At 39.1% G+C, this 25,098-nt stretch overlaps 1 protein-coding gene and 1 long non-coding RNA gene across 2 annotated transcripts; one reads left to right on the top strand and one right to left on the bottom strand.

Annotated features, from left to right (window-relative positions):
- The first annotated feature begins 979 nt into the window (after nt 1–979).
- On the top strand, nt 980–24,003 carry LOC104336622 (inter-alpha-trypsin inhibitor heavy chain H3-like). The gene is made up of 21 exons (XM_075432345.1): nt 980–1,075; nt 5,184–5,207; nt 6,375–6,541; nt 7,567–7,671; nt 8,091–8,253; nt 9,198–9,308; nt 9,947–10,072; nt 10,619–10,735; nt 11,516–11,684; nt 12,005–12,130; nt 12,380–12,561; nt 13,496–13,681; nt 14,633–14,772; nt 15,132–15,286; nt 17,463–17,501; nt 18,831–18,872; nt 19,457–19,570; nt 20,144–20,348; nt 21,463–21,635; nt 23,291–23,402; nt 23,507–24,003. Exons 1-21 carry the CDS (start codon nt 986–988, stop codon nt 23,634–23,636), a joined length of 2,676 nt encoding a protein of 891 aa, XP_075288460.1. The 5' UTR covers nt 980–985; the 3' UTR covers nt 23,637–24,003.
- On the bottom strand, nt 16,451–22,527 carry LOC142362669 (uncharacterized). The gene is made up of 3 exons (XR_012765217.1): nt 22,441–22,527; nt 20,897–21,065; nt 16,451–16,645 (listed from the first exon to the last, which is right to left on the bottom strand). It is a non-coding gene; the product is annotated as an uncharacterized LOC142362669 (long non-coding RNA).
- Nucleotides 24,004–25,098: the final 1,095 nt, after the last annotated feature.

A 25,098-nucleotide genomic window follows, 5' to 3' on the forward strand; every position in this document is an offset into this window, starting at 1 on the left:
GCTACAAAACCCCACAGCATCACATCGGCCCGTGCGTCCTGGGGGGTGAGGTGGCCCCGGAGGCTTGGCAGAGCACAGCGGCTCTACAGAGCCATCCCGTCACCTTTGGATGGGGCTGAGAATCGGTTTAAAAAGCTTCACAGTGGTTTAAAAGGAGCTCCTGGACATACCCTCCTGTGTCCCTCCCACAGCTGCGCACCTCAGAAAGCTCACAGCAGGAAAAACAGAAAACAGGCCGAATTCTGTAAACTTTAAGGTTTTGTTATCACTGAGCATTGAACTCTCAGTCCTCAAAGTTTGTGTTTCATGCAATGGAGGAGATAAAACCAGTTAAAAAGATGAAGATAGAATTAACGCTCTCAGGATAACAAATAAAACGAGCCTTGCAGCAGCAAGCTGAATGGGTATTGGTTGTGCAGGATACGAGACCCTGGAGCCTGGACCTGGGTTTCCGTCATGAAGATGGATAGGAAGGCATCTAATATGAAGTTTCTGGACTAGTCAGGACACGTGTCAAATAACGGTGCCTAGGTCGGGTACCTGAGTGATATCCAGGATTACAGGAGGTAGTTTTTGAAGAGGAACATAAATGGGTTTAAAAGACTGCAAGCTCTGTTAGGGCCGCAATAAATGTGAGCCAGGGACAGCCTTTAAGAAGGTATCAGAAGGCTGACGGTTTTCATTTGGAAAAGAGGTGAGTCTGGAGCAGAGATCAATCTCAGTTGTCTGTACAGAAATGGCTGTTGAACTTTTGTTTGGAGGTATTACATAGATGAGGCATTGCTGTAATACTCCATAAATTCTGTAACAGTATTTTGTAACAGTATTCTGCAGATTATGAAAATTCAAAATTCAGTATTTGATTTTACTTGAATGCCTAATGTTTAATCCCACTTTTCACACTGGGTTAATTATTAACACTCGGTAAACAAAGCATTATATACTTATGCATGTTGTTCAGATTGGAACCTTACTTTTTTCCAAAATGGAAAACCATCTGTTGCTTTGTATATTATTATTGATTCCTGCCCCTGCATCTTCAGACTTTTTGGTAACGCATGTCAGAAACATCCAGGTAAGTAATCAGCCATGTATGCGGCTCCCATTCTTCATAGATTAACTTCATGCCATTTATCAACATTTATCAGAGAGTTCATACAGTGCTGCCACCGGGAGCTTTGTGTTCTCTTTTGCCAGTGAACACAAGATCAGACTTGGGACTCGGACTAGTTTACCTCTAATCAGCCTCAGTTTTGAATCAGCTCTGAAGAAGCTCTCCTATTTCTCTTTTTAAAAGCGTCACTTTCCTGTGTTTTCCCTGTCATCACTACATAAGGGTAAAATGTTTTAATGGTCTTACATTTAAATGTGTAAAACAATTGATGGTTCCAGGGAACTGACTTTAGCAGCTGTAAAACAATGCAAAATATCCATGAAAAGATGCCTCCAAGAAGCAGAAAACAGATATAACATGGCATCCAGATAAATATTTTCACTACGCAAGTGACGTGGTAGCATTTTTGTCAAAGGATTTGCATGTTACCATTGCATGAAATATATCTCTGCCTCAAAGCGGCCATTCTGGTTTTGACCGGCTCTCTGAATAAGGTAGTTCTTCCTGATGTTCTGCCCAATTTTCTTCATTTAAGTTGCCAGCCACTGCTGCTCACCTCTACATTATTTTCCTTTCTCTCTCATACTGCAAAAAGTTACAGAGGGCCAATCTCTTTAGGGAGCATGCAATTTTACTCTCAATTTCTGTTGATTGGGTTATGGTCTTTGCCAAGACTTTTTCTTTGAAAATCAGGACAATAATATAATCTAACTTTTAAAAATCAGTTTGAGATTTATTGCTGCACATTGGAGATGCCATGGATTCTTATTATTTGACCACTGTGTAGCCCAGACACAATGTAGCTTTTTCCTCCTGATTACCAGACTACCTGTTGTTCTCTGTATGTCTTGCCATGCTAAATCCTTTCTCAATGGAAAATGGCCAAAGCTCTGTGCAATGCTCCATCCGTACATGCAGATAAGTCAGTTGATTCTCCCAGTTTTGTTGTATAACAAGTGTAATTACAAGTGTAATTTGATTGAAATGGAGGAGATTGCTATGTAGTGTGGAGGTCTCAGTCCCCATCCCTGTCTTAGCTCCTTTGAGCACGTAGTATGCCAGTGAGGAGTGAAGTGAATGATGAAGTGATGAAGCGTGGCTGGAAGTTTGTCTGGCTGATGGCATTCAAGCTGTCAAAGCCGCTTTTAAAGCCAGTCAGGTAAACACAATTGGCAGACCCAATTCTGCTGAAAATTGAACAAAAATCCAAATCAAAGATCCCTATGTGCACTTGTACACCTTGTTCCTATGCATGCAGCTACTAATGGTGAGAAAGCTTTTTCTAGATTAAAAACTGCTCCTAGAACTACATACTCAAACCATTCAAAGTGCGGGTAGCAGTGGTACAGCCTGCCTTTTACAGCCCTCTCTCTTTGGCAGTAGCAAGCCTCCTACATAGCTCATGAGGAAGTTTAGTTTTCATAGCTGAGCTGCATTATGGTCTCTTCTCTGTGATTTCTAATTGGCATCACTTGGGATGATGAAGTCTTTAATGTTGCTGTAGATTTGGAAATAATTTTCATGCTTTATTTTTCCTATGTAGTACTTAGGGATATGTGGAAATACCTTGTTCAGTTTTGTGAATTCCCGGAGGTCACTTCAAGTTAACTGTACAGTCTTTGCTGAATCTTTTAGTCATGCTGTGTTTTAGTTTCCCAGTCTGTAAAATCAGGGCTTCTTTCAGCAGATACTGTAATGGGAGCCCTCTTTTCCCTGTGTATTTTCTTGGGAGTTCAGATTTCTTTTTTCCTCCTCTTTTACTCTCCAATTTTTATAGATTTTTTGCACTATATTCTTTGCTGTTGCCACAAGAAGACAGTATTAAACAAAAGCAGAATTTGTTACTATTACAGAACTGAAAAAAATTTGTAATAATTAGTGCAACTGGCAAATACGTGGAAATACTATAGAAGGTTTTATCAAGTAACTGTAATTACACAAGGCAGAGGATAGAATTGCATACCGTGTTTTTTAATGGGACACTATTACTTTCTGCCCACATAGCTTAAAATGGCTTTGATGTTAGTGAAGTCTCTAGCTACATCCAAATGAATCACTAAGAATGAAAAAGAAAAAAATCACAGAATCACAGCCTCACCTAGTCCACTCCCAGTGCACAAATGTCGAGCTAGCTTTGAGTATCTTCATTGAAGATCAGCCCACGTACAAAGCAACTAATACCTTTCACTGAGAGATTTTTCTGTATTTTCTTTTTCAATGAAAGTGGCAGAGTAACCCCCAAAATATTTACAGAATCAGATCAGGACTCTTTCAAAACTACTAATTCTGATAAAGAATGTGCACAAGAGCAATTCTGTAGAAAACAAATGCAGGTAAAATATCTTTTAATTTCGGTGGTAGTAGACAGAATTGCAGAATTTGTAACTAAAGAATAGTTTTTTTGTGTTCTTAAACTGCTTGGTAGTTCCACGTTAAGGAGAAGTTTGTACCAAACAAACTGACATTTCAGTGACTTCCAGCTTTTCATTTTCCAGGCTCCATACCTGAGTCATGTTTGTAAGGGGAAATGATCAGCTGTAATGACAGTGTAGATATAAAAAAGATAATTTCAGTCTTGGAAAGGAAGGATTTGAATTGGTGCGTACTGTAACATGGGCATTCAAAAAGCCCACATAGGTGTGTGAAACAGGAGAGACGTACACACACAAATCACCTGTATGGCAATAACAGTTTGAAAGATGAACCTAGAGAAACATACACAGTCTTTTTGGCCAGACTCTTAGAAAAGTTGAGAAGCTTCCCTCCCAAAACCTTGCATTACCATAGATTTAGTATAGTGTCTTGGAAAAAACTCCAAAACAAATAAAAAACATCCCTCTGTGTCTCAGTTTCCAACCTGTAAAACTCCTACTTGTGAAATGTAAGAAAAGCCTTAAATCTGCCTGAGATGTGTATCTGACTTGATACTTTATTCTGTCTTTACGCCTCCATTTGGTGGAGCAGTTAAACGTGCTTGCACAAAAAGTGACCCATGAGGCTCTTAGAGCCAAAAGAGATAAGGTATTTGCAGCCGAGCTTACAGGAATTGAGTTACACAAGCTGTTGGTTTAACATGATTCAGTATGTATGTTTGAAGCCTGTTCTCTCTTTCAGAAGATAGTACACGGTGTTTTTGTGGAGCTTCTGATATTTGCACCTACTCTGGGAGCAAATATGCCAAAAGACCAGTTCTAACGGCTTTTTTTTTTCTCTCCTGCATGCAGCCTTTTGTACTGACCGCCTCTCCTCTCTCTAAGCCTGCTGAATTACCATCTTACCTATTCACATTAGAATGAAAGGCTATTGAGGTGAAACAGGAAAAAATTAGGAGTGAGTCTGAAAAAGTACAAGGGTGGGTCTGCCTGATAGGTTGGATGTGTGTGTGTGACTGGAAAAAAGTGTGCAAACTGGGTTTTTTTACGGTTTGATACAAACCCATTTTTTCTTCCAAAGGAGAATTAGTTTGAAAAGACAAAAGATATAACACAGGACCCAGAACCAGGAATTCCCAGGAAAAAGATATCAGGACAATATATTCTGGTTTTACCTTGATGTCGCCACACAGCCAACCTATACCCAAGGAAGCCACATTAAGCAGATTTTCGTGTGTTCTTTAGTCTCAACAACATCTAAATATAAGTGGCACTGAGCATTCAAGCCTCTTTTCCTCTCTCCTCTCATCTGTCAAGAGGTCCATTATAGTTTTAAAGCTGGAAGAAAACTACTTCTTTTGTCACATGAGCAAAATACAAAATCAGTATCATGCAAAGTTTAACTTATCTTTCAAACCCACGGTATTTAAGGTGCACTAACGTTAAATAAAAACCCAAAGATTCACCAAAACTGGGAATGCTGTAAGCAAAACAATTACCGGCCTCAGATGCCTTACTTGGTCTTCCCTCAAATTTACTTTCGCTTACTAATGAGGACCTTTTTCAAGCCTTCCTTCTCCTGGACAACTTTGTTTTACTTGGAAGCAGAAGCCAACTACATAGGTGCTAAGTGATTTATTTCTAAATGCAGCTTGCCTACCTTAGTCATGATTTTTTTCCTGTTTTTCTCTTTACAGAAGCGAAGTGCTGATAATGACTTGGTGAGTAAGGCTTGGTTTTGTCCGGGCTACTGAGAAAGATTTTTAGTGACAAGAATATTCTTAATGCGTTCACAACATGTTTCTGTGAGTCCAGTCTGAGCAAATGGATATTGCTGAGTGTGTGTGACAAGGGGAGTAGCCCAGAGTTGCTTGTTTTAGGCAGTAGGACTAACTAGACAGTTCCTTTCCAAGCTCTGATGGAAACTCCTGGACAAGGAAAGAGAATGAACAAATGATTTTTAACCTCGTTGTATTTGAATAAATAGCAAAGTTGTTTGAAGTCACCTCTGTATCTCTAACAGAAATCCATTCTATGTTGGTTTTATTTTTACTTTTATTTTATGTTGTACTTATTTCTAAGGAAGGCGAGAGACCTCATTTCTGAGGCTGATTCCACTTGGCACCTGGACTCCAGTTCAGCAATGCTTGAATGCTTTGATTGTTTGGGGACCTCTTTAATCAACCAACTAGAGATCAGGCCCACCATAAAAACTTGAAGGTTCTTTCCAGTGCTGGTTTTGCTGCAAGAAGCAGACCTTGTTGTTGCGGCATTGCCCAAGGAGTCACGTCTGTTTTTACCTATGCTTTCATATAGTCTCCAGCAACCTTATAACTGAGCGTTCAGCAAAAATAAGTATTGCCCTACGCAGTTCCTTGTTTAAAGAATGAGCCTCAGTTGTGAGGAAGTTGGGAATACCATAGAATCAAATTTGGAGCCATCTGGAATTGTTAAGGTCTATTTTTAAACAAGACGACTACTCGCATCCCTGCTCTAGGAGTCATCCACTCAAGTGATAATTAGTCAGTAATAGAGCGAGGCAGCAGTGAGTTGGTGGACTTTTTGACTAACCATAAACAAAAGTCACAGTCTCAGCAGAGGAAAAAAATAGTCATTCTTGTAATGGCAGTATCTTTGCTGTGGTGGTAGTAGTTTGTTAAAGACGCTATAGTTATACCTCATGGAATAGCACCATGGCAATGTGGTAGAGATCCAAGGAAACACAGCTGTGCTCCAGTTCTTACAATTAGGTCTTTCCTGTTTTGCTTTGGAACAATAGAAAGTCCTGCTATGGTTTCTTTTTAAAAATATGATTTTGGCTAATGCAGACATCAGTGTAACAGCTAGCTCTTTTTTTTTTTTTTTTTTTTTCATTTTTCAATCTACAGGTTGTCAATGGGATAGAAATCTATAACATGAAAATTGATAGTAAAATAACCTCTCGATTTGCCCACAATGTCATCACCAGTCGAGCTGTCAATCGTGGAAATGTGCACAAAGAAGTCTTCTTTGATGTTGAACTCCCTAAGACAGCCTTCATTACCAACTTCAGCATGTGTGTAATCTTTACGATATTGTTAGAGAAGACTAAAAATCTGTGCAAATGCAACTGGGAGAAACTGAACCCAGATGTTCATTTTTACTTTGCCATTTGATAGATTTCTAAATGCCTCCTGGGTAATATTCTAGTACTATTAACTTAACATGCAAGATACTTGGAGAAAGGCAAACATTGGTACATCTATAGAAAATATGACTAATTTTCAGTTATTTCTATTCATCATCATGGACCTTAGGGAATGGGGGACCTTCTCTGGAGATCCATTAACCTTTTCAGAAATACCACTTACTCTGGTGTTACTAAACCAGAGAAGCTCCATTACTTAATTTCCCTGATAGCTTAATTTATCTCTTCATTTAAAATTTGTATTTGAATGAAAGACAGGAAATAGAGAGAATTATTCCATTACATTTGTACCTGTAGTTGCAATGATATGCAATTCTCACACCATTATGGGGTTTAGTCAGTTTAGACATGTCCATCTCTGCTAATCACACTATGCCTGTTTTATTTACAGTGAAAAAAGCCAGTAGATTTTAGGGCACAACTACTCTTAATGCATGCTAGAACTTTTATTATAGGATGAGATGAATCCCCTATGAGAAGTGCCTTTTTTATGGTGAAAGGAGTCTAATGATGAAATGTTCAGCTGTAGACAGCTACATTTGGACAGCTAAGTCTCATCCAGAGAGTCGGATCAGATGAGGCGAGATGGTCAAGCTGCTGAAGTTTAGGAAAATGGCAGGTGTAAGTAGTGTTGTTCTCAGCCCAGTTTCGATCTAATTCATTTTCAAAGTAAAAATTGGTTTAGATTCTCTTAAGATACTGCACACAGAACTCTTCATTCCAGCTAAATTCACTGAGAAGACTAGCTTCAGTGAAAATGCTCAAATCGTGGCAAGATCAGATTCCTGAAACTGCTTTTTAGCAAACCAAGCAATAAACAGAGAATAACCTATAGTAACTTTTCATGTATTGGTGCAAACCATTCAGCTAAACTAGGACTTTTTCATCTGCAGGACAATTGATGGCGTCACTTATCCTGGAACTATAAAGGAAAAAGAAGTTGCAAAAAAGCAGTATGAGAAGGCCGTTTCAAAGGGACAGACTGCTGGTCTTGTCAAGTAAGAGTGATGTCTTGTGTGGCTTCCACACCATCATCCCATAGCAAATTGTGAGATTGGAAATACTTTGTTCTGGCATATTGCTGAAGTTTGTTTTTTACAGGACCAAAGAACAATCATTAAGTTAGAGTTATTGTAGTGTAAATTATAAAAAGGAGATACAACCTCAGACTACTTAGGCTGTATCTGCAATTATGGAAAGACTGTTTCTGCAGCTTTCACTGACTTTGTGTGACCTGTTCCTGGGATTAAGCTCACTGGGAAACTTTAATAAATTCTACAATTTGAGTATGATTTTGGCAATAGATCAAAATTCCTATCATTGTTTTACTCACTTTTGAAAATCATATTCCATCAACCCAAACAATAAATATTGTGAAAGAGGATAGATATTCCTTTTCTTACCTGCTTAAATACAGAGCTTCAGGAAGAAAAACAGAAAAATTCACTGTCTCAGTCAACGTTGAAGCAGCCAGTAAAGTCACTTTTGAACTCACGTATGAGGAACTGCTGAAGCGACAGTTTGGAAAATATGAGATGTTCATCAAAGTAAAACCGAAGCAGCTTGTCAAAGATTTTGAGGTAAATGGCAAACTGTATCAAACTGGTCTGTAACTTAAGAGATGATGAAATTCTGTACACCTGTTGAAAGTGGAGTACCATGGTCATTCCCGTTAGTTCACAGGTGAGCTAAAGGCCCATGATGATATTTACAATGAGTCACTGGGGAGTCCACACCAGTATGCTTTAGTGCAGGTTTTTATTTGTAAGCCTGACAAGTTGGCGCAGCTACTAAGCCTCCAAAACAAACGATGTATGGAAACATGAAAAAGCCATTATGATCCCTTGGGATAAAACGGAAGACTAATAGCTTTTATAAATGCCTTTATAACATAAACTACACCTTTCTCTCACCACCATGAAATTACATCATCTTAAATTACAGTGATACATATATTGCATTCTAGAATACTGTGGCTTTTGTGTGCCAGAACATGTCTTTGATCACTCCTATCTGTCTTGCTAAAACCCAGATCTAAGGCAAAATTTTTATTCTTTGTGTGCCCAGAAAATGCTATGTAAAAGTCATTACAAAACTCAACATCTACAAGAGTTTATGCAGCCTAATTTTAAACACACTGTGACAGAAGGCATGCTGAAATATAGGTCGAAGTTAGGTACAACTCACAGCTAATGGCTGGGTTATATTTTTGAAGGACTTGAATATTTATTGACATTTTATAAAATTCCAGTGTCTAGCTTTCAAGCAAGTTATATTTCTATTAAGGTTTATTTGTTTCTAGCTTTGTTTTTGACTTCTATGTATAAAAAGGCCTGTTTGGCTGATGGTGTGTCCACACAAGTGTGGATTTGGACTGCTGTTATGAATTACAAAAGTAAATTTCTTTTGCTTTTACGAAAATCCCTCTTTCACATCTGTAGTTGCCTACTGATCCTTCTCTAAATGGCTAAGTTGATATATTGTGGGGTAATCAATGACAATGAATTTTCAATTAATATTTTAGATTGAAGTAAACATCTTTGAGCCCCAGGGTATCACTGAGCTGGAAGCAGAAGGAACATTCATCACCAATGAACTACAAAATATCATTAAAAAAACTTTTTCAGAGAAAAAGGTACGATGACTACCACACTCCATAATTTACATATTACGGTTATAAGTCTGAAATAATAATGTCAGTGCTAGCAATGGAGGTGAGAGGAAAAAAAATAGAGAAAATGCAGTAAAGGCTTGTCTGTGCAAATGAGCTCTGAATTCCAAGCTAGCAAGTTGAAGGCCATCTCCATGCAGTTCAGAAGCCACATAGCTGTCAGCGTGGTACTGTACCCAAACTCGTACGCCTTGGCCCACAGCAGCAGTTGTAAACCTGGATGCCGATAAGACTTTTTCTTACAGAAGAACAGAGTCAGTAACAGGTAGTTTTCTCATGTGTGGAGGTGATAGGATTCCTAGGACAATAGGCTGCCCGACAGCATTATCAAAGCTGTTGTTCAGAGTGGAGGGCTGAACCAAGGAAGGTGGGGAAGTAAATGTATGAAGAAAGCTCTAGATAGCAGCCTTCACATATCAGTTACCCATCAATAAATATATAAATACATTTGCATACAAACTAATAGCTAACCTGATAAAACAGGTTATACTCATGTCTGTGAATATAAATATGATGGTCTTACAAAAATGCAAATTTCTTTGTGTTCTGTAGAAAATTTTCACCTATTAAGGTTCGGATCTAATTACGGCTTTTCTTTTCAGGGGCATATCTCTTTCAAGCCAACTCTTGATCAGCAGCGAACCTGTGCAAATTGCTCACAGTCTGTCTTGGATGGGGATTTTACTGTAAGATACGATGTGAAAAGAACAACTCCAGATAATTTGCAGGTAAATCTGACAGCTGAAAATTTTGAACTGTTGAACAGCTTAGCTTGCATAGTAGAGGTCAGGGAGCAGCGAGGGTCAGCTGTTCCCTAAAGGTCAAGGAGATGAGTGTGACAACGCAGCTGACAGCACAGGGGCTTTGCCATCCAAGAGCCCCCTCCCCACAGTACCTGAGCAAGGCAGACTCAGAGATGGCCATCAAATTCAGCTGAGAGTCCAGGTCATCAGATAAGTTTGTGGTGATGAGGCAGCCCCAGGTCAAGGCGGGAAATCAGTCTGCTGGGTGGGATCCAGATCAGCAGAGTCCAGGAACAGGAACAGACATGGCTGTGACACAGCTGGAGACAGGTATTCTTACAGCATAGCTCAGGCAGGAACTAAAGGACCAGGCTTGTGCTTAAATGGAGCTCCTGAGCCCATGGATGGAGGTGAGACTAGTAAGGGCCATTAAAGCCTGTTAGTCCACTCAGGAGCTAAATGAAAGTAATTTCTTCTTTATCCTTTTTACCTTTAGAATATACAAAAGTCTTTTTACATTTTATTTTTCAGATTGTCAATGGCTACTTTGTACACTTCTTTGCACCAACAAGTCTTCCAAAGTTGCCGAAGAACGTTGTTTTTATAATAGATATTAGTGGCTCAATGTCTGGAAGAGAAATAGAACAAGTAAGTTACTACATTACTATAAAGTCCCAATGGAATAGCCTCTGTTGTGATGGAAGGGACATGGTGGCTTATGGTGCATATGTGCTGCTTAAGCTATACCACATGGTTTCATGCTGTGACCTCTCTAATGCTCAGTACCACAAGTACGAGTCTGAAGCATCACTGTAGAATGAAATTCTGTGCATTTTGGCTATATTTACTTACTTACAAATATTACTAGTTCAAAATTCTCAATATCAACATTTCCAGAGAGCTCTGTCACGTGTACTGGAAAGTTCCAAAATTGAATTGCACATACAGCATTATGTGCATTATCTATGTTGTTCATTCTGTCTCCTGTGGGAAGTGGCAGCTCTTTTCATAGTTAGGATTGCTCATTCTAAGCTAAAGCTCAGAATTTTCAGGTTTTGGTGCTGCATCAAAATATCCATGCTGGCTTGCGGTATGAGCTTCTCCCCCGACCTGTAGCTACCCATTTCCCATCAGTTTCAATTTGCCATGCCAGCTTACCTCAGTGTAAGCCATGATCTATGACATCAGACCTGATTTTCCTCTCAGCTACAAAGATTTACCAGCTGTCATTGCAACTGGCTGACTTCACTAGAGTTACTCTGAAATAGACACAGGGACTGGGAAGGACAGAACAAGCTCAGAATTTTTGCACGACATACCATCTAAAAGTTAAAAATACCCAAATGCTGAGAGATTAGTTATGTAAAATCTGTAAGCACCTATTTCATTAAATGTTGAACCATACATTTAAATCTCTCTGTCTCATAGACAAGAGAAGCACTTCTAAAAATCTTAGATGACATTAAAGAAGATGACTTCTTCAATTTCATACTGTTTGGTAGTGAAGTACACACCTGGAAAGAAACATTAATCAAGGCCACTCCTGAGAATTTGGATGAAGCAAGGAAGTTTGTTCGGGGCATTGACACTGAAGGCCGTAAGTACTTTACTGGATTTGCCAACAGGTTGTTGTGTAAGTTAATTCATCAATTCAGTCTGTGAACACAATGCTACAGCTTTTTTTTTTTTTTTTAATTACTGATGAGACACTCTGAAAGCTGAAATTTACTCAGAACATGACATCTTTTTTCCTTAGGTTTCCAAAGTCCAGGCACTTTTCTATCTAAACATCCCCTTGCTTGCAAACCCAAATCTTTCATTTTCATACTGTAACGAGATCTCATCAGATTCCAGTGAAAAATGGGCCTTTATTTTGACTGTCTGTACTGAAACCAAATTTCTATGTTTACCTTGTAGTGACAAATTTATATGGTGGTATAATGAGGGGAATTGATATGCTGAATGATGCTCATGAAGCAAACCTTGTACCCAAGAGAAGTGCCTCTATAATTATCATGTTAACAGACGGCCAACCAAACGTAGGTAAGTTTGTGTTGGATGGAATAATAAAGAGAGTGAATTAACTAACAAAGAAATGCTTAGTTCAGATTTGCCTCCATCTTTGACTTCTGGATGCTTTCACGATTTAAATGCTACTATACCAGCATCATACTACTAAATCAAGTTTTTGATAATGCCTCCTAAGAATCCAAACATGACTAGCCACATTTTGTTTTCTGATAATTTTATCTGTTTATGAAGAAAACTCAGACTTTTTCTGGTTTGATGCAGGCATATCAAATACTCAGGACATTCAGGCACATGTGAAAAAAGCCATTGAAGGAAGATATCCCTTATACAATCTTGGTTTTGGCTATGGTGTTGACTACAGCTTCTTGGAGAAGATGGCACTGGAGAATAAAGGACTGGCCCGTCGGATTTATGCTGACTCTGATGCAGCTTTACAGCTTCAGGTACAATAATCACCACTTAAATTAGATGAGAGATACATTAATGCAGATAACCGTACAGACATTCTTATCTTGCAGTAATCAAAATCCCAAAGCATAATCTGGTTCTGAGATACTCAAGAGTCTGCTGTAATCCGAACATTAGTTACACTTAATCTTCCCCTTCCCTTGTATAAGCAGAAAGTGGAAGGACAGTGAAAGGGAGATACTGTGTGCTATGGAAGAGGGTTCAAAACTTGGCATAGGGTGACACAGGTCATGGTTCTGAAGGACACTTTGGAGTCATTATATCTCCCATACCTCACAGATCACACAGTTAATGTCATGTCAAGTGAAGAGAAGGATGACAGAGCATAAAGGCTTTAGATATTCCGTCTTTAGGAACTTACTGCAAGCAAGTGTACCTTACCGTACTTCTGAAGCATTTTACAGTTGTATAAGGCATGAGAACAGGTATAGGCAGTACAGAGTTTAGCTTTTTTACTTCTCACATTCTAATCAATAGCAGCCATTCAAAAATTCACCAAAGAATTTAGATACTGGATTTCATTGCAATCTCTGCCCAAATCAAATACCTAGTCTCCTTTGACTTTTGTTGCAATTTCAGTCTCTGCAAGGAATAGGTCTGGAAACTTATTTCTATCAGACAGGGGGAAGCTTGGAATCCCTTTTGATTGACACTGATGGAACATCGTCATCTGCACCATGTTGTTTTCATATAATTTTCCTCTCTTTTACTGAGACTGAAGAGTTTCTCATTTCCATTATTTGTAGATTTTTAGGCCTTGTGCTCTGAGACTTAATATTTAAATATTTCTTCTAAAATACACATTTAGTTTTGATTGCTGAAATAGCAGGATGCTTCTGGGTGCAGATCTTCCTATGAATTAAACAAACAATTATATTTAAATGTTTTCCCTATTTTTTTTTCCTGTAGGGTTTTTATGATGAGGTATCGAATCCCATGCTCATGGATGTGGAGTTGAACTACCCGGAAAATGAAATATCAGACCTAACTAAAAACCATTTTAAGCATTTCTATGATGGGTCTGAGATTGTGGTGGCTGGGCGCTTTATAGACAACAGCCAAAACAGTTTGACCGTGGATGTGAGAGGTGAAGGCGTAAGTATGGATTTCTGTGACTTAAGTAAGGTATGCAAAATGTCTGAATGTCCAAAGCTGGCAATACTTAGAATAATTACTAGTATTTCTTTGCCTCAGTGATAGGATGTGTTGCTGCATATGTGAGAAACTAAATGCGCCAAAGTAATTGATTTTAAAACTGCAAGTTACTTGCCTAACTCAGTCAGGTATACTAGGGTCATTCTGGAACGACTTTGTGCGGTGTGACTGGAATAGCTTTGCTAACAGTTTTTTGTTGTTTAGTTTAGTCTCTAAATACCTTACCTGGTTCTTTCAGAAGCCAAATGTTCAGTGTTCACAGACTCTAGTCTTCACTGGGTGAAGAAAACTGAGGGATAAGCCAGCTGAGTATTTGAAATGCCTTCCTCTTAAAATAGAAGTCTACTTCTAATATGAACCAAGTGATATAAATACCTCTCCAGATCTGGATTCTGTAAAAATATTTGCCCCTGACATTCAAGAAACACAACACAGATGTATTATAGATCATGTTATCATAAATAACGTGAACTGCATATATGCCCCATGTAGTGTGGTGTATTAAATACATTATATGAAATTAGGCTTATTTCAAATACAAATAATGTATTATTAGTAAGCTAGCCAGCATATCTGATTGGACATGCTCCTGTATGAAATCGACATCATAATCAAAGTTCTTTAAATCCTGAGTAGCCAAATTCTAATGAACAAAAACGCCATGTGAATTTGGAAACTGCAGTATGTCCTTCGGCGTACACTACTAACCTTCACAGAAGCAATGGAACAAGGATACTGATAAAACACTGAGAGTTTCCTGGGCAAGTGCTGTGTAGGACCAGACTGTTTTTTCAATTTAATAACATTTTCAGATGTGAAGGTCTTGGTTTTGGGAGGTTCTGGAAGTCCCTGGCTACTTATGATACAGAGAAGTTTCCTTATTCCTAACAGGCTAATGACGCCCTGTCATATACTACACAAGAAGATGCTGAGCAAACAGCTAAAGCTTTCGAAGAACAAGAATACATATTTGGAGACTACATTGAACGGCTCTGGGCTTATCTCACCATTGAACAACTTCTGGAAAAACGGTAATTGTATCTAGAATAATGTCTTAGCTATGAACCCGTTGAGCCATCTGACTGGTGCAACTGTCAGAATGTGAGGCTGAAATTTGCATCACACTGAGGTGCCAATGGGAAAGCATAAAAAACAGTAAGGAAGATCCCCCAACCTCAGTATTCCTGTTTCAGGTTGCAAATTAAACAATTCTAAATTATTGCAAATATAAAGCACAGTTTTGCCTTTTTCATGGATAGATTGTAACGAATAATCCTTTTTGATAAATTAGCTGCAAAGAAATGACTTCACTTTGAAGAAAAGTATTTAATCCAGAGTTCAGTGTGTAATTTAGCAATCATTGATGCTAGGAGTCTCTACCTGTATTCAGCATTGCAGCTACAGGAGAAGAAAAGGAGAATCTTACAGCTGAAGCCCTGGATCTCTCACTGAAATACAAGTTTGTAACGCCACTGACATCCATGGTGGTAACAAAGCCAGGAGACTCTGACAATCAAGAGGAGGTTGCAGATAAACCTACTGAAGGTATAGACATTTTCACAATTTTACGTTGTTTGAGAAGCCAAGTGTTGCTTTGATATTCCCCTAAAGAAAGGCTTTTGTGTGGGCACAGTTTTAAACATGTATCTGAAAAATCTGTTTGCCAAGGCTCACACATGTATGGTTTATGCAAAATTACTTTTCATTGTAAAGCTCATTTCCATCAAACCGTCCTTCATTAATAAATCATACAGGCAAAATACTATAAATACAAAAGTAGTGTACTTTAAGCTAAATATGTAAAATACTGCATCAAAAAAATGAAAACCAAGAAGCATTTGTCATCTAATAGTCCAGCTATATTCAGTTTATTTCATCTCACTTTCTTCTTTACTTTTCTATGTACTTCAGCCTAGGGGTGGATATAGTAAAATCTTTCTACATGAAAGGGGAAAATTTGCATGAGCTCTTCCTGATGCAGGATATATCAGGCTGTAAAAAAGTGGAGATTATATCTGTAAAACACAGTATTCAAATATACTGCAGAAAGATAAGCAATTATGTTGAAAGTGCAGAATTTGTTCTCAGCTCCTCTGATACGTTGGCTAATTATTAACTCCATGCTCAGTAAAACTTTTGTACAGTTCAGCCTCTTTGGTTAACTTGTGTGAAACAAAACGATTCTACTCCTCTGTAGCAAAGTAAGGCCAGCGCTATCCGCTCACTGCACCCCAGCACCACCCTGCCCTCATCTGTATGTGTTGGTGGGGCCGTCCTCATCTCTCTCTCATTCGACAGGTCTGACAAACCTCCTGGGAGGCTTTTCAGTCTCTTCTATTAGCATCCACTATTTTTTCGCAAAACTTTTGCTTGTTGCGCCTAAAAGTTCCTCCTAGACTCTGTGTGGGCTCTCTGCTAGCTTCCAGATGAAAAACTTTCTCACCTCCTGAATTTGGCATGGTAACTTAAGGCATTTTAGCATCACACAGATGCTTACTGGAGGTTAGTGGGTTTTTCTTTCAAATGGAGTAAGTCCTGAAACCAATTAACTGCTGAGTGCCCTGCAATTCTGAGTAATTCTTCAGGCATTCTGCTGATAAAATTTTTGCATTATTTTTTGTGACTATCATAATGGGATACTGACATAAAAACACTTTATGTTTAATTTAACATTCAAGTCACTATACAGACTTTAAAGTTTACGGCTGAACTCCTAAAGATGGAAAAACTTACCCAAACATCTGACAGAAGTGGCATCCATTCAGAACGATCTTCAGCTCTTTGCTTTCCCTTTCCAGGTGCTTGGAGTACAAAGGCCCTTTTCTGAACTTCTTTCCAAATAAATCCTCTTTGTATGTAGAAAGTGTAGAGTGGTAACAGGAGAAAATACTCAAAATGCTGCTGCTGTGTAAGAAAAGAAAATAATTTTTACACACCGTGGAGTCTAGATTCACAGATAGTTACTGAATCATCCAGTCAATATTAGTAGAATGACACGAATGCCTCAAGAACCACAAAAGAGTAAAACCAATAGGGAACATTTTGCACTCTGGAAATGGCATAACAGTAAAACAATTACCAATAGTGCTCTTGTCATATTGCATAACTAATTGCAGTTTTGCTGCCCCACATAACAGCTTTTTACTTTCAGTGTGTTTCTAATCTACAAATATTGAGTTGTATCATTGGGAAAAAATGGAATTATAAAATACTGAAGATACCTGGTTGAATTGTCAAATGATTTTAAAATTTTTTTCTTAGAATGTGTTTTAACAGAATCAGAATCGTTTCTGTTTAATCATACAACTGAAACTGTAAATTTCTCTTTTTCTTCCTTTTATTTCTTACCTGCCCGTGGTAACAGCTGAAGGTATGTACATTTCTTATTAAATTTACTTAATATTTTTAACTGTTAGATATGGATGTCATGCATCACTTACTTGATCTAGGACATAATATTTTAATAAAATTCTTGATGAATAAATCAAGACTGTGTTACCAATAGATTAAAAACTTTTCAGCTGGAAAGGTTTGTAAATACCATTTTTGGTATGGTGCCTCCTATCCCTGATAACTACAGCATCCCACCATCACAAAATTCAGGCCCAGTACAACGAAGTTGCTTTCCAGGGCTAGCACTGTTGCCTCCCAGATATCTGTGTGTAGCAGAGTCTCTTGTATAGAGATGTCTTCATTGACGCTGTGATTGCTACTTCTTCAGCCCAAATCCCTGTCTTCAGACACCCCTCCATAGCTTCAGGTGTCAAAAGAGTAGAAGACTAGAAAAATGTGGAAGCAGGTGGGTAAATCTTCATGACTTCCCGGTAGTACAGTTTAGAACGGGTTGGCACAGAGGAATCAGAGACGAGCACGTTGTCCCAGCCCTTTGGAGAGCAAACCCCATGCCTTTGGGGTCTGAACATTTTTGCTGGAAAGTAGGATGTGCCTTCTGCCTGTTCGTGACGTTTGCTTTGGTGCAGTACTAAATAAACCGTTTTGACTAAGTTTTTCTTTTTAAAATATTTGGTAATTTATACATAATTACAAGACTTTGGAGTTAGTTTTGGTGGAAGGAAGGAAGTGGGAGATTTTTTTTTTATTCTTTCTAACCTCTAAAATAATATTTGTTTCATTCACAGCACGGGATGTCACAGCTGCTCTGCCGGGTAAGTCATGAGTTTAACTTTCTGAATGAAGCAGCATCTGTCTGCAGGAAATTGATACAGACAACTGAAATTACTAGAGAGACAGAAACTTACTTTTCTGGGTTTACAACTGTATTTTAACAAATACCACCAAATTCTGCTCGCGCTAGAAACACACTGAACTGTTCAACAACAGCAGGTGAAAAAGTTTCAGCTAAATACCTTAAAGGAGTAAATGCCAGTTCATCGAACCACCATTTTTTTCCTGAATGCTGTTTCCCAAGAGCAGAGGATGGACTTGAATTGGCATCTCCTTTGGAATTATATAAAGCAAGAGACTATGATGTCAGCATCTCTGGCTAAATTAATACGTTCAGTTACTTATACAGAAAGAAACTGGTTTATTCAAGAGAGACGGACAGCAATTGACCCTTCAGATTGCTGGTTGGGCAATCCTGCAAGTGGGAGAGTTAGATTTAAGTTTTTGCTCTGGAGATTAGTCTCAGTCTCTCTTTCTCTCAGTCTCTCTCTCTGTCTCTGTCTAGTTTTCTCAAGTCTTTATTGAAAAGACTTAAATTCATTCTGGAAAAAAACAGATCAAAAAAACCTCAAAAGTTTTCAATGGATGATCTTGCTGATAGACAGCTTAATCCTTAAGCCTGAGACATTTGTGTCCTGCAGATACATTACTTGGGCCTTGTGGAAACAGCAGTTTAGACTATAAGTGAAATCTGTCTCTATCCTGAAGCTTTGCGTGATTCAAAAGGTGCACAAACTCTCATTCCATGGACTGTATGCTTTAAAAACTAGGATGGAATTAGCAATTTACATAGCGTATTAACTTCCTGACATCTTACATGTACTCTGCAGATAGTGTGTAAGTACTCCATTTTGACGAGAATTTTTCAAATATTTTTTTTCTTTACTCTCTGCAGGTCCACAAGTATCTTACCTATATACATCACACCCCACATGGTACACCAGTGGTGAGTAGTTTGAATAGTGTCTGCTTAGAAGGAGAAGAGGGTATTTAAGACTAAATTGCACAATTATTACCAGTCTTTTAGGTAACTCCCTTCCACAAAAGCAGCCATTTTTTTATTTCCAAGGGGTTAGTATTTTAATTTACTTTAAACATCTCTAAATGCTTTTGAAAGATCAGGTCACTGAGATGATATATGATCATTTTCTTAGCTCTCCTTCCCACTGCTAGGCTTTGTGTTGGTAACTGCCTATTCTCAATTCAAGTGAACTTCCCACCCTCAGTAGTACTTTCATGGCCCTCAGAGATCAGTGCTTAGAGGTGCAGAGACACGGGATACATGCTGCGTGGCTGGGAAAGATGAGGGGGAGAAGGATGTAGTTCGCTTTGGGTAGATGGTAGCAGCTTCCTTGGGACCCCACCACTGCTTTGGAGAATGGGCTGGACTGAGCTGGGCGTACAGCTCATGCAGGGACCAGTTCCTGCTGGTGCCCAGCATCAGCAGTTCCACTGCCACAACGTTAAATGTTCGTGTGGAACTTCGAACCTGTGTATAACCATATGGATACCAGTGATTTGCCTTTGCAGTTGACGGAGATCCACACTTCATTATATCGGTGCCACAAAAAAAAGATGCCATTTGTTTCAATATCAATGAAAACCCAGGTGCTGTGTTAAATTTAATAAACGACCCAGTTACAGGTGAGTTTTTAGTTTTTTGAAATACAGTAAATCAGGATACTTACATGTCCTATGTTTAAAGGCTATTTCTCTCTTTCATACTGCATAAGCTTTTTTCCCAGCGAAGTTAGTAGGAGTTTCTGTAGCTGTGATAGGGTACCATTACCATGACTGGTTTTCACTTCTTGGAGCAAAATGAACTTTTAAACTTTGTTTCAAAACCACTGTGAGTTGAGAGACATAATTTGTCTCAGTGAGTAGCAGAACAAGCAATAAAATAATCCTTAGGTTGCCATTTCCTGGAATACCTGGTAAAGAGAGACCGGTGGCACACAGGCTATTTGTGCCCGTCACAGACTCTGCTCCAGGGAATATTAAACTTTTCTCAATGAAGTGGTTGTTTTCTTTGTGGAAATCTACAGAACGGCCCCGAGAGCTTTATTCTGCTTTGGCACAAACATGCACAAGTGGTTCTGATCTACTTTTCAATTTGTATTAGTTTCCTTGAGTTGTTTTATTTTCATGACGCTCCTTGACATCAGTTGCTCAGGTCCTGTCTAGAAAACAGTACTTGATGTTTCCTTTTTATGCTAGGTATCACAGTCAATGGAGAACTCATTGGTGACAAGAAAGCAAATAGCGATGCAAAGATCCAAAACACATATTTCGGAAAACTTGGCATCGCAAATAAGCACCTGGATTTAAAACTGACAGTGACTCCTGAGAAGATCACAATTCAGAATGGCAATGAAAAAACAGGTTTCACCTGGCTGGACTCCGTCACCTTGCAACAAGAAGGGTGAGGCTTACAGAAAGAATATCAGGCTCCTGTATTACTTTCTACACTTTTTTTACTGTTGGTCAATAATATACTTTTAAGATTTGTTGTCTGAATATATAAAATAAGCTGATTCAGGTACTGCTGGATTCTGCTCTCTACTTTGTTCTGTAACTGTGCAATGATTATTCATAAATTCCTCTGCTTGGAATAAGTGAGTGAAGAATTTTCCCTGATTTTCTATTACTATGGCTAAGGTAAAACTAGATTTGGTATTGTGCTTAATGCAGAGTGTCTTGCAAATACTTAAAGAGTAACTTTAGATGTAGTGTGTAATATTTCAAACAAAGACATAATAATGTGCTGTAATCAATCTCCATTTTATGAAATGGAAATTGTGGTATTTATAGAATAGGTACATTCTGCCCTGTCAGCAGGTGTATTTTTCATGAGATTGATCTGTTGCAGAATCATTTATACCTGTGCAAAAGGAAGTTTAGAAAAGGAATGGGCAGCACCTCCTCCTCCTCACTTACATTTTCATTGTGTACCTGGAACAAAGTTCCTACCTTCTCCAAGCAGGGCACCGCAACAGGAGGAGCACTGGAGCAAAACTGTTATTCATGCAGCTTGCTTCTTTTTTTATTGTGGCAGCCACATTGATGATGTCACTAACACAATCCAAAGCAAATCTTCTTTATCCTAGCACTAACCTAGACAGTTCAGGAGTTGTCTTTTCTGAAAAACAAAAGGAAAAGTTTTCAGGTAGCATCCAGGCAAGGAAGCGATGGTTTTATCAGTAACATTGTTATTACTGAGGAGGAGGTGCTTTATCTATGCATCAGTACCCTATCTGTTGTTCATTGGGCTGTTACAGGACGAGTTTTGGTAGAAACATCTTGCTGAAAAGTTTAAAGGCTGGGTAACCTTTTACAGAGCAATTTGGTATGAGTCTTGGACTGTCTGTGAACACACAGAGATTCACATGGAGCCAACTAGGCAGCAAACCCTCCATTTTAGAAAACACTGAGCAATCTGTAAGGCCATGTTTGCTTGTTGAACACGTTTCTTCTTGTCTTTGCTGTTTACTTTGGGAAGCACAGTGTCCTAAGTCAAGTTTTTCTTTTCCCCTCAGTTTAATTTTGATAATTAACAGGAAAAAAAGTCTGGTGCTCAGAATGGGCAGTGGTGCCTCATTTGTTATTGTGTTGCACCAAGTATGGAAGAAACATCCTCTCCACCAAGACTTCCTAGGACTGTATACGCTGGACAGTGATAAACTGTCTGAACAGACCCATGGATTATTAGGTATGACTTCATCTCGTGTTTTCGTGCTTGTCTTTCCTTATGAGGCTACATAGTTTGTAGACACGATTTCATGCTTAGCCTTTTGGACTAAGATAGTGGAGGAAACTGGGATGATGTTGATTGGCCTTATTAAGATTTCTGACAAAATATTATGGGCTCAGAATTTATGCATTATATTTTTTTAAATTCCTCTGCTGCTACTGCTATCACTAGCATCCATTGTCCTCGCTGGCATCTTTAAACCTCTTTATCTTGCTGAATCCCACCTACAGGTTGGGTGTTTTTCCTTACTGCCCTATCCCTCCATCCTCTTGGGTGGTTTGATTTCTTCTTTCAGCTGAAAGATGATAAGATATCTTTATCTTATCTCTCCTTTTACCATTTTCCTAAGTACAAGCACTCCGAGAAAATACATGTGTTTGCTCGGTCAAAATTTGCCAAACCTGTTAGTGCATCCTTGTAAGAAAAGAAGTTTTTAAGGTGTATGTTGATTTGATAGCATATTTTAAAATCACAGAACGCCTTGTATTGTCTGAGATTTTCCTCGTGTTAGCTAACATTCTTTGTTGTAGTAGAAGACGAAGTTGGTAATTCAGGGATCAAAATTTTGACCCCATTGAATCCTGTTTTCTGCCAGTGCAGTTGGGTTTGGTGGGGTGCATTCTCTCCTGGAAAATACATAGACAGCAGCCTTTTCCCCTTGCCTGCCAGTTTGCACTTACAAAATCAGGTGAGGGCAGCAAACATTCATTTTGGGTCAATAAGTTTACTCAGAGTGGAAAGTAATGAACTGCTGCGAACTTACTGTTCTCAGTGTCGGCACGCACGCTGAGGGCTGAGGACAGCGAGCCAGGGTGTTGGTGGCAGTACGTTAAGGTCACGCATTATGGGAAGTGCTGTAACAAGACAGAAAAAGAGCAGAATAAGGACAGAATGTTATTTATGCTTTCCTGCTCCAGTCTCCTCAGGCTAAAGGACTGCTCCACACAGAAGTTACTCTGCTGTGGTATTAATTGCAAGCAGCAAGAAAATTGCAAGAGCCCACATGACATGTGGGTACACCATGTTACAGTTCACTGACTTATGCATCACTATTTTCATCATTTTTGACTTTTCCTTTGTACTTCGCTAAGTCACCTAAAATCTACGCTCATTATAGCACTCAAAGCCCCCGCAGCATTCTGCACCAGCCCAGACAGCGTGCAAAAGCTAATCCTGGCAGGAGTGAGAGAACACCTTAGATGTCAGCCTTGTTCTGAGCATAATCACACCCAGAAATTTCAGAGATCAACACATTATTTGATTTAAAGAAAAGCTAAAGACTTGGAGAGTATGGAATAAATACCACTGAATAGACACAACATGCAGTGAGTGTATCTTGAAGGATATCTGGGAAAGGCTATTCTTGCTGTGGACTCAGAAGTTGGAACTTACATCCAGATGATACACATAGAATTCTGGTTTATAAAAAGTAAATAATACCGTAGGCATATGTTCAACCTTACAGAAACTTGGTATTTGCTTATCCATTCAGTACCTTGAGGGGACGTGGAAAACGGCATGGGAGTGTAGAAATTGTGGCGCTTCTGTTTGATTTGTTTCTGTTCTAATGCGTGGAATGTGCCTGAAATTATAATTTTGGCTTCTATTTTTAGGACAGTTTTTCCACCCAATTGACTTCACCATACTTGAAATTCATCCTGGGTCTGATCCCAAAAAACCAGATGCCACAATGATTGTTAAAAACAATGAACTGACAGTAACAAGGTAAAACATAATTAAGTCCTTCGCAAAGACTTAGGAAACATTACCTCGTCAAAGCACAGCTCCTGCTTCCGTAGCCCCTCCCGTGACTGTGCTTTCCCTTGCAGGGGCTGGCAGAAGGATTACAGAAAAGATCCGAAGCACGGTGTCAATGTTCCTTGCTGGTTTGTTCATGACAACGGAGCTGGGCTGATAGATGGTGTTCACACGGACTACGTTGTTTCCAGCCTGTTTTAAACAGCTACAGCTTCCTCTAAATTTGCGGGTACACAGAGCGTCTGTCTGAGAGAATAGCATTTTGCAATGTGTAAGAACTATTAAAAATACATCAGCTTACCGTGCTTGGCAATGCCCAGATACAATGGATTCTCATGGAGAGTTTTACTGCATATTTAATCAAATCTTCTGTGCTAAACAGCTATTCTGCCTGTGTGCACAGATAGCGCTCATCCCCCGAAATAGCCTCATTGTACTGAAGTAATTGACTTGTTTTAAAATTCAGACTGAAGATCTTACTTTGTAAAACATAACAGAAACATTCTATCCAATTTCAAATCAGTAACTGCCTGTCAGGAGCGACTGAAATAAAAGCATCAGTACTTCATGCTTTGTGCTGTTATTCCACAGCTACCAATGTTTTCATTCTGGTTTTGCAAAGCCCGGGATGCCGGACGCGTTTTGGAATTCCACGCAAGAGCAGAGCTGAGAGAGCAGAACCCCGGTCAGGATGGTTCAGCGGCCCTCACAACCGCCCGACCACCCGCCGGCACCGTTCTGCGGGCGGAGCAGCGCCAGCGCGCGAGATGGCTGTTAGCGTCCAGGACTTCGGCAGTTTAGTATTTTAATTTGAACTTAACTTTTGAATGCCCATATCTTTATGAATTAGTGAAACGCCACAGTTCCAAGCAGCACGCCAGTTTAAGTAGTAGGAGCCGTCTTCTGAACAGTATCTTTTTTGTGCAAGAGCCTTACCGTCTTCCCGTGAAGTTCCTCCTTCTGTTCCCATAATGGAATTTATGTATGAATTTCTGGACAAGAAGTGTCCCATTTAGTTATATAGTCATTTTGTACTGGGAGAAATGGTAAGCTATTAGTTCTGAAGCAAAAAATCAGATTTCTTATTTACTTTGAGTTTTCTTTTAATCAGCTCAGCCATAGCAAGGCAATTGTGGTCTTGCTTGGCAAAGTAAAAAATTTCCCTACTGTTACACGACAAGGAGAGAAAGTGTGCGGGAAACTAGAATGCAGGCACATGTGAGGAAAGAGGAGTGTAAGGGGAAAAACAGAGTTGACACAAGATGTGCTCGGTTAAATTGAAAGAACAAAGGCAGAGGTGAACAAAAATGCAACAGAAAAACCAAAGAGGAACAAAATAGAGGAAAAATCTACTTACTGTTCAATTTCTGGGAGAGACAGGCCTTCTCCAGGCACAAAATCCGTTACTAAAAGCAGATTTGTGGAAGGGGTGGGGAATAAGTTCTTGGGGGGTGTCACAGTGGCTAGATGTCTCTGCCTGCTACATTCAGACAAAAATCATGACAGAAAACAGCAGTTTCTGCAGAAGGTAAGAAGTTACTGAAAAGAGAGGAAGGCAGGGAGAGAAACAGGAAAGAGTGAGAGAAGACCAGAAAATGGAAACTGGTAGGGTAAAGTTTACGTGGTTCTGAATTTGTATTCTAAGATGACGAGTTAGAAGCCA

The sequence above is a fragment of the Opisthocomus hoazin genome, chromosome 11 (genome assembly GCF_030867145.1).
Source record: "Opisthocomus hoazin isolate bOpiHoa1 chromosome 11, bOpiHoa1.hap1, whole genome shotgun sequence".
Taxonomy (NCBI): domain Eukaryota; kingdom Metazoa; phylum Chordata; class Aves; order Opisthocomiformes; family Opisthocomidae; genus Opisthocomus; species Opisthocomus hoazin.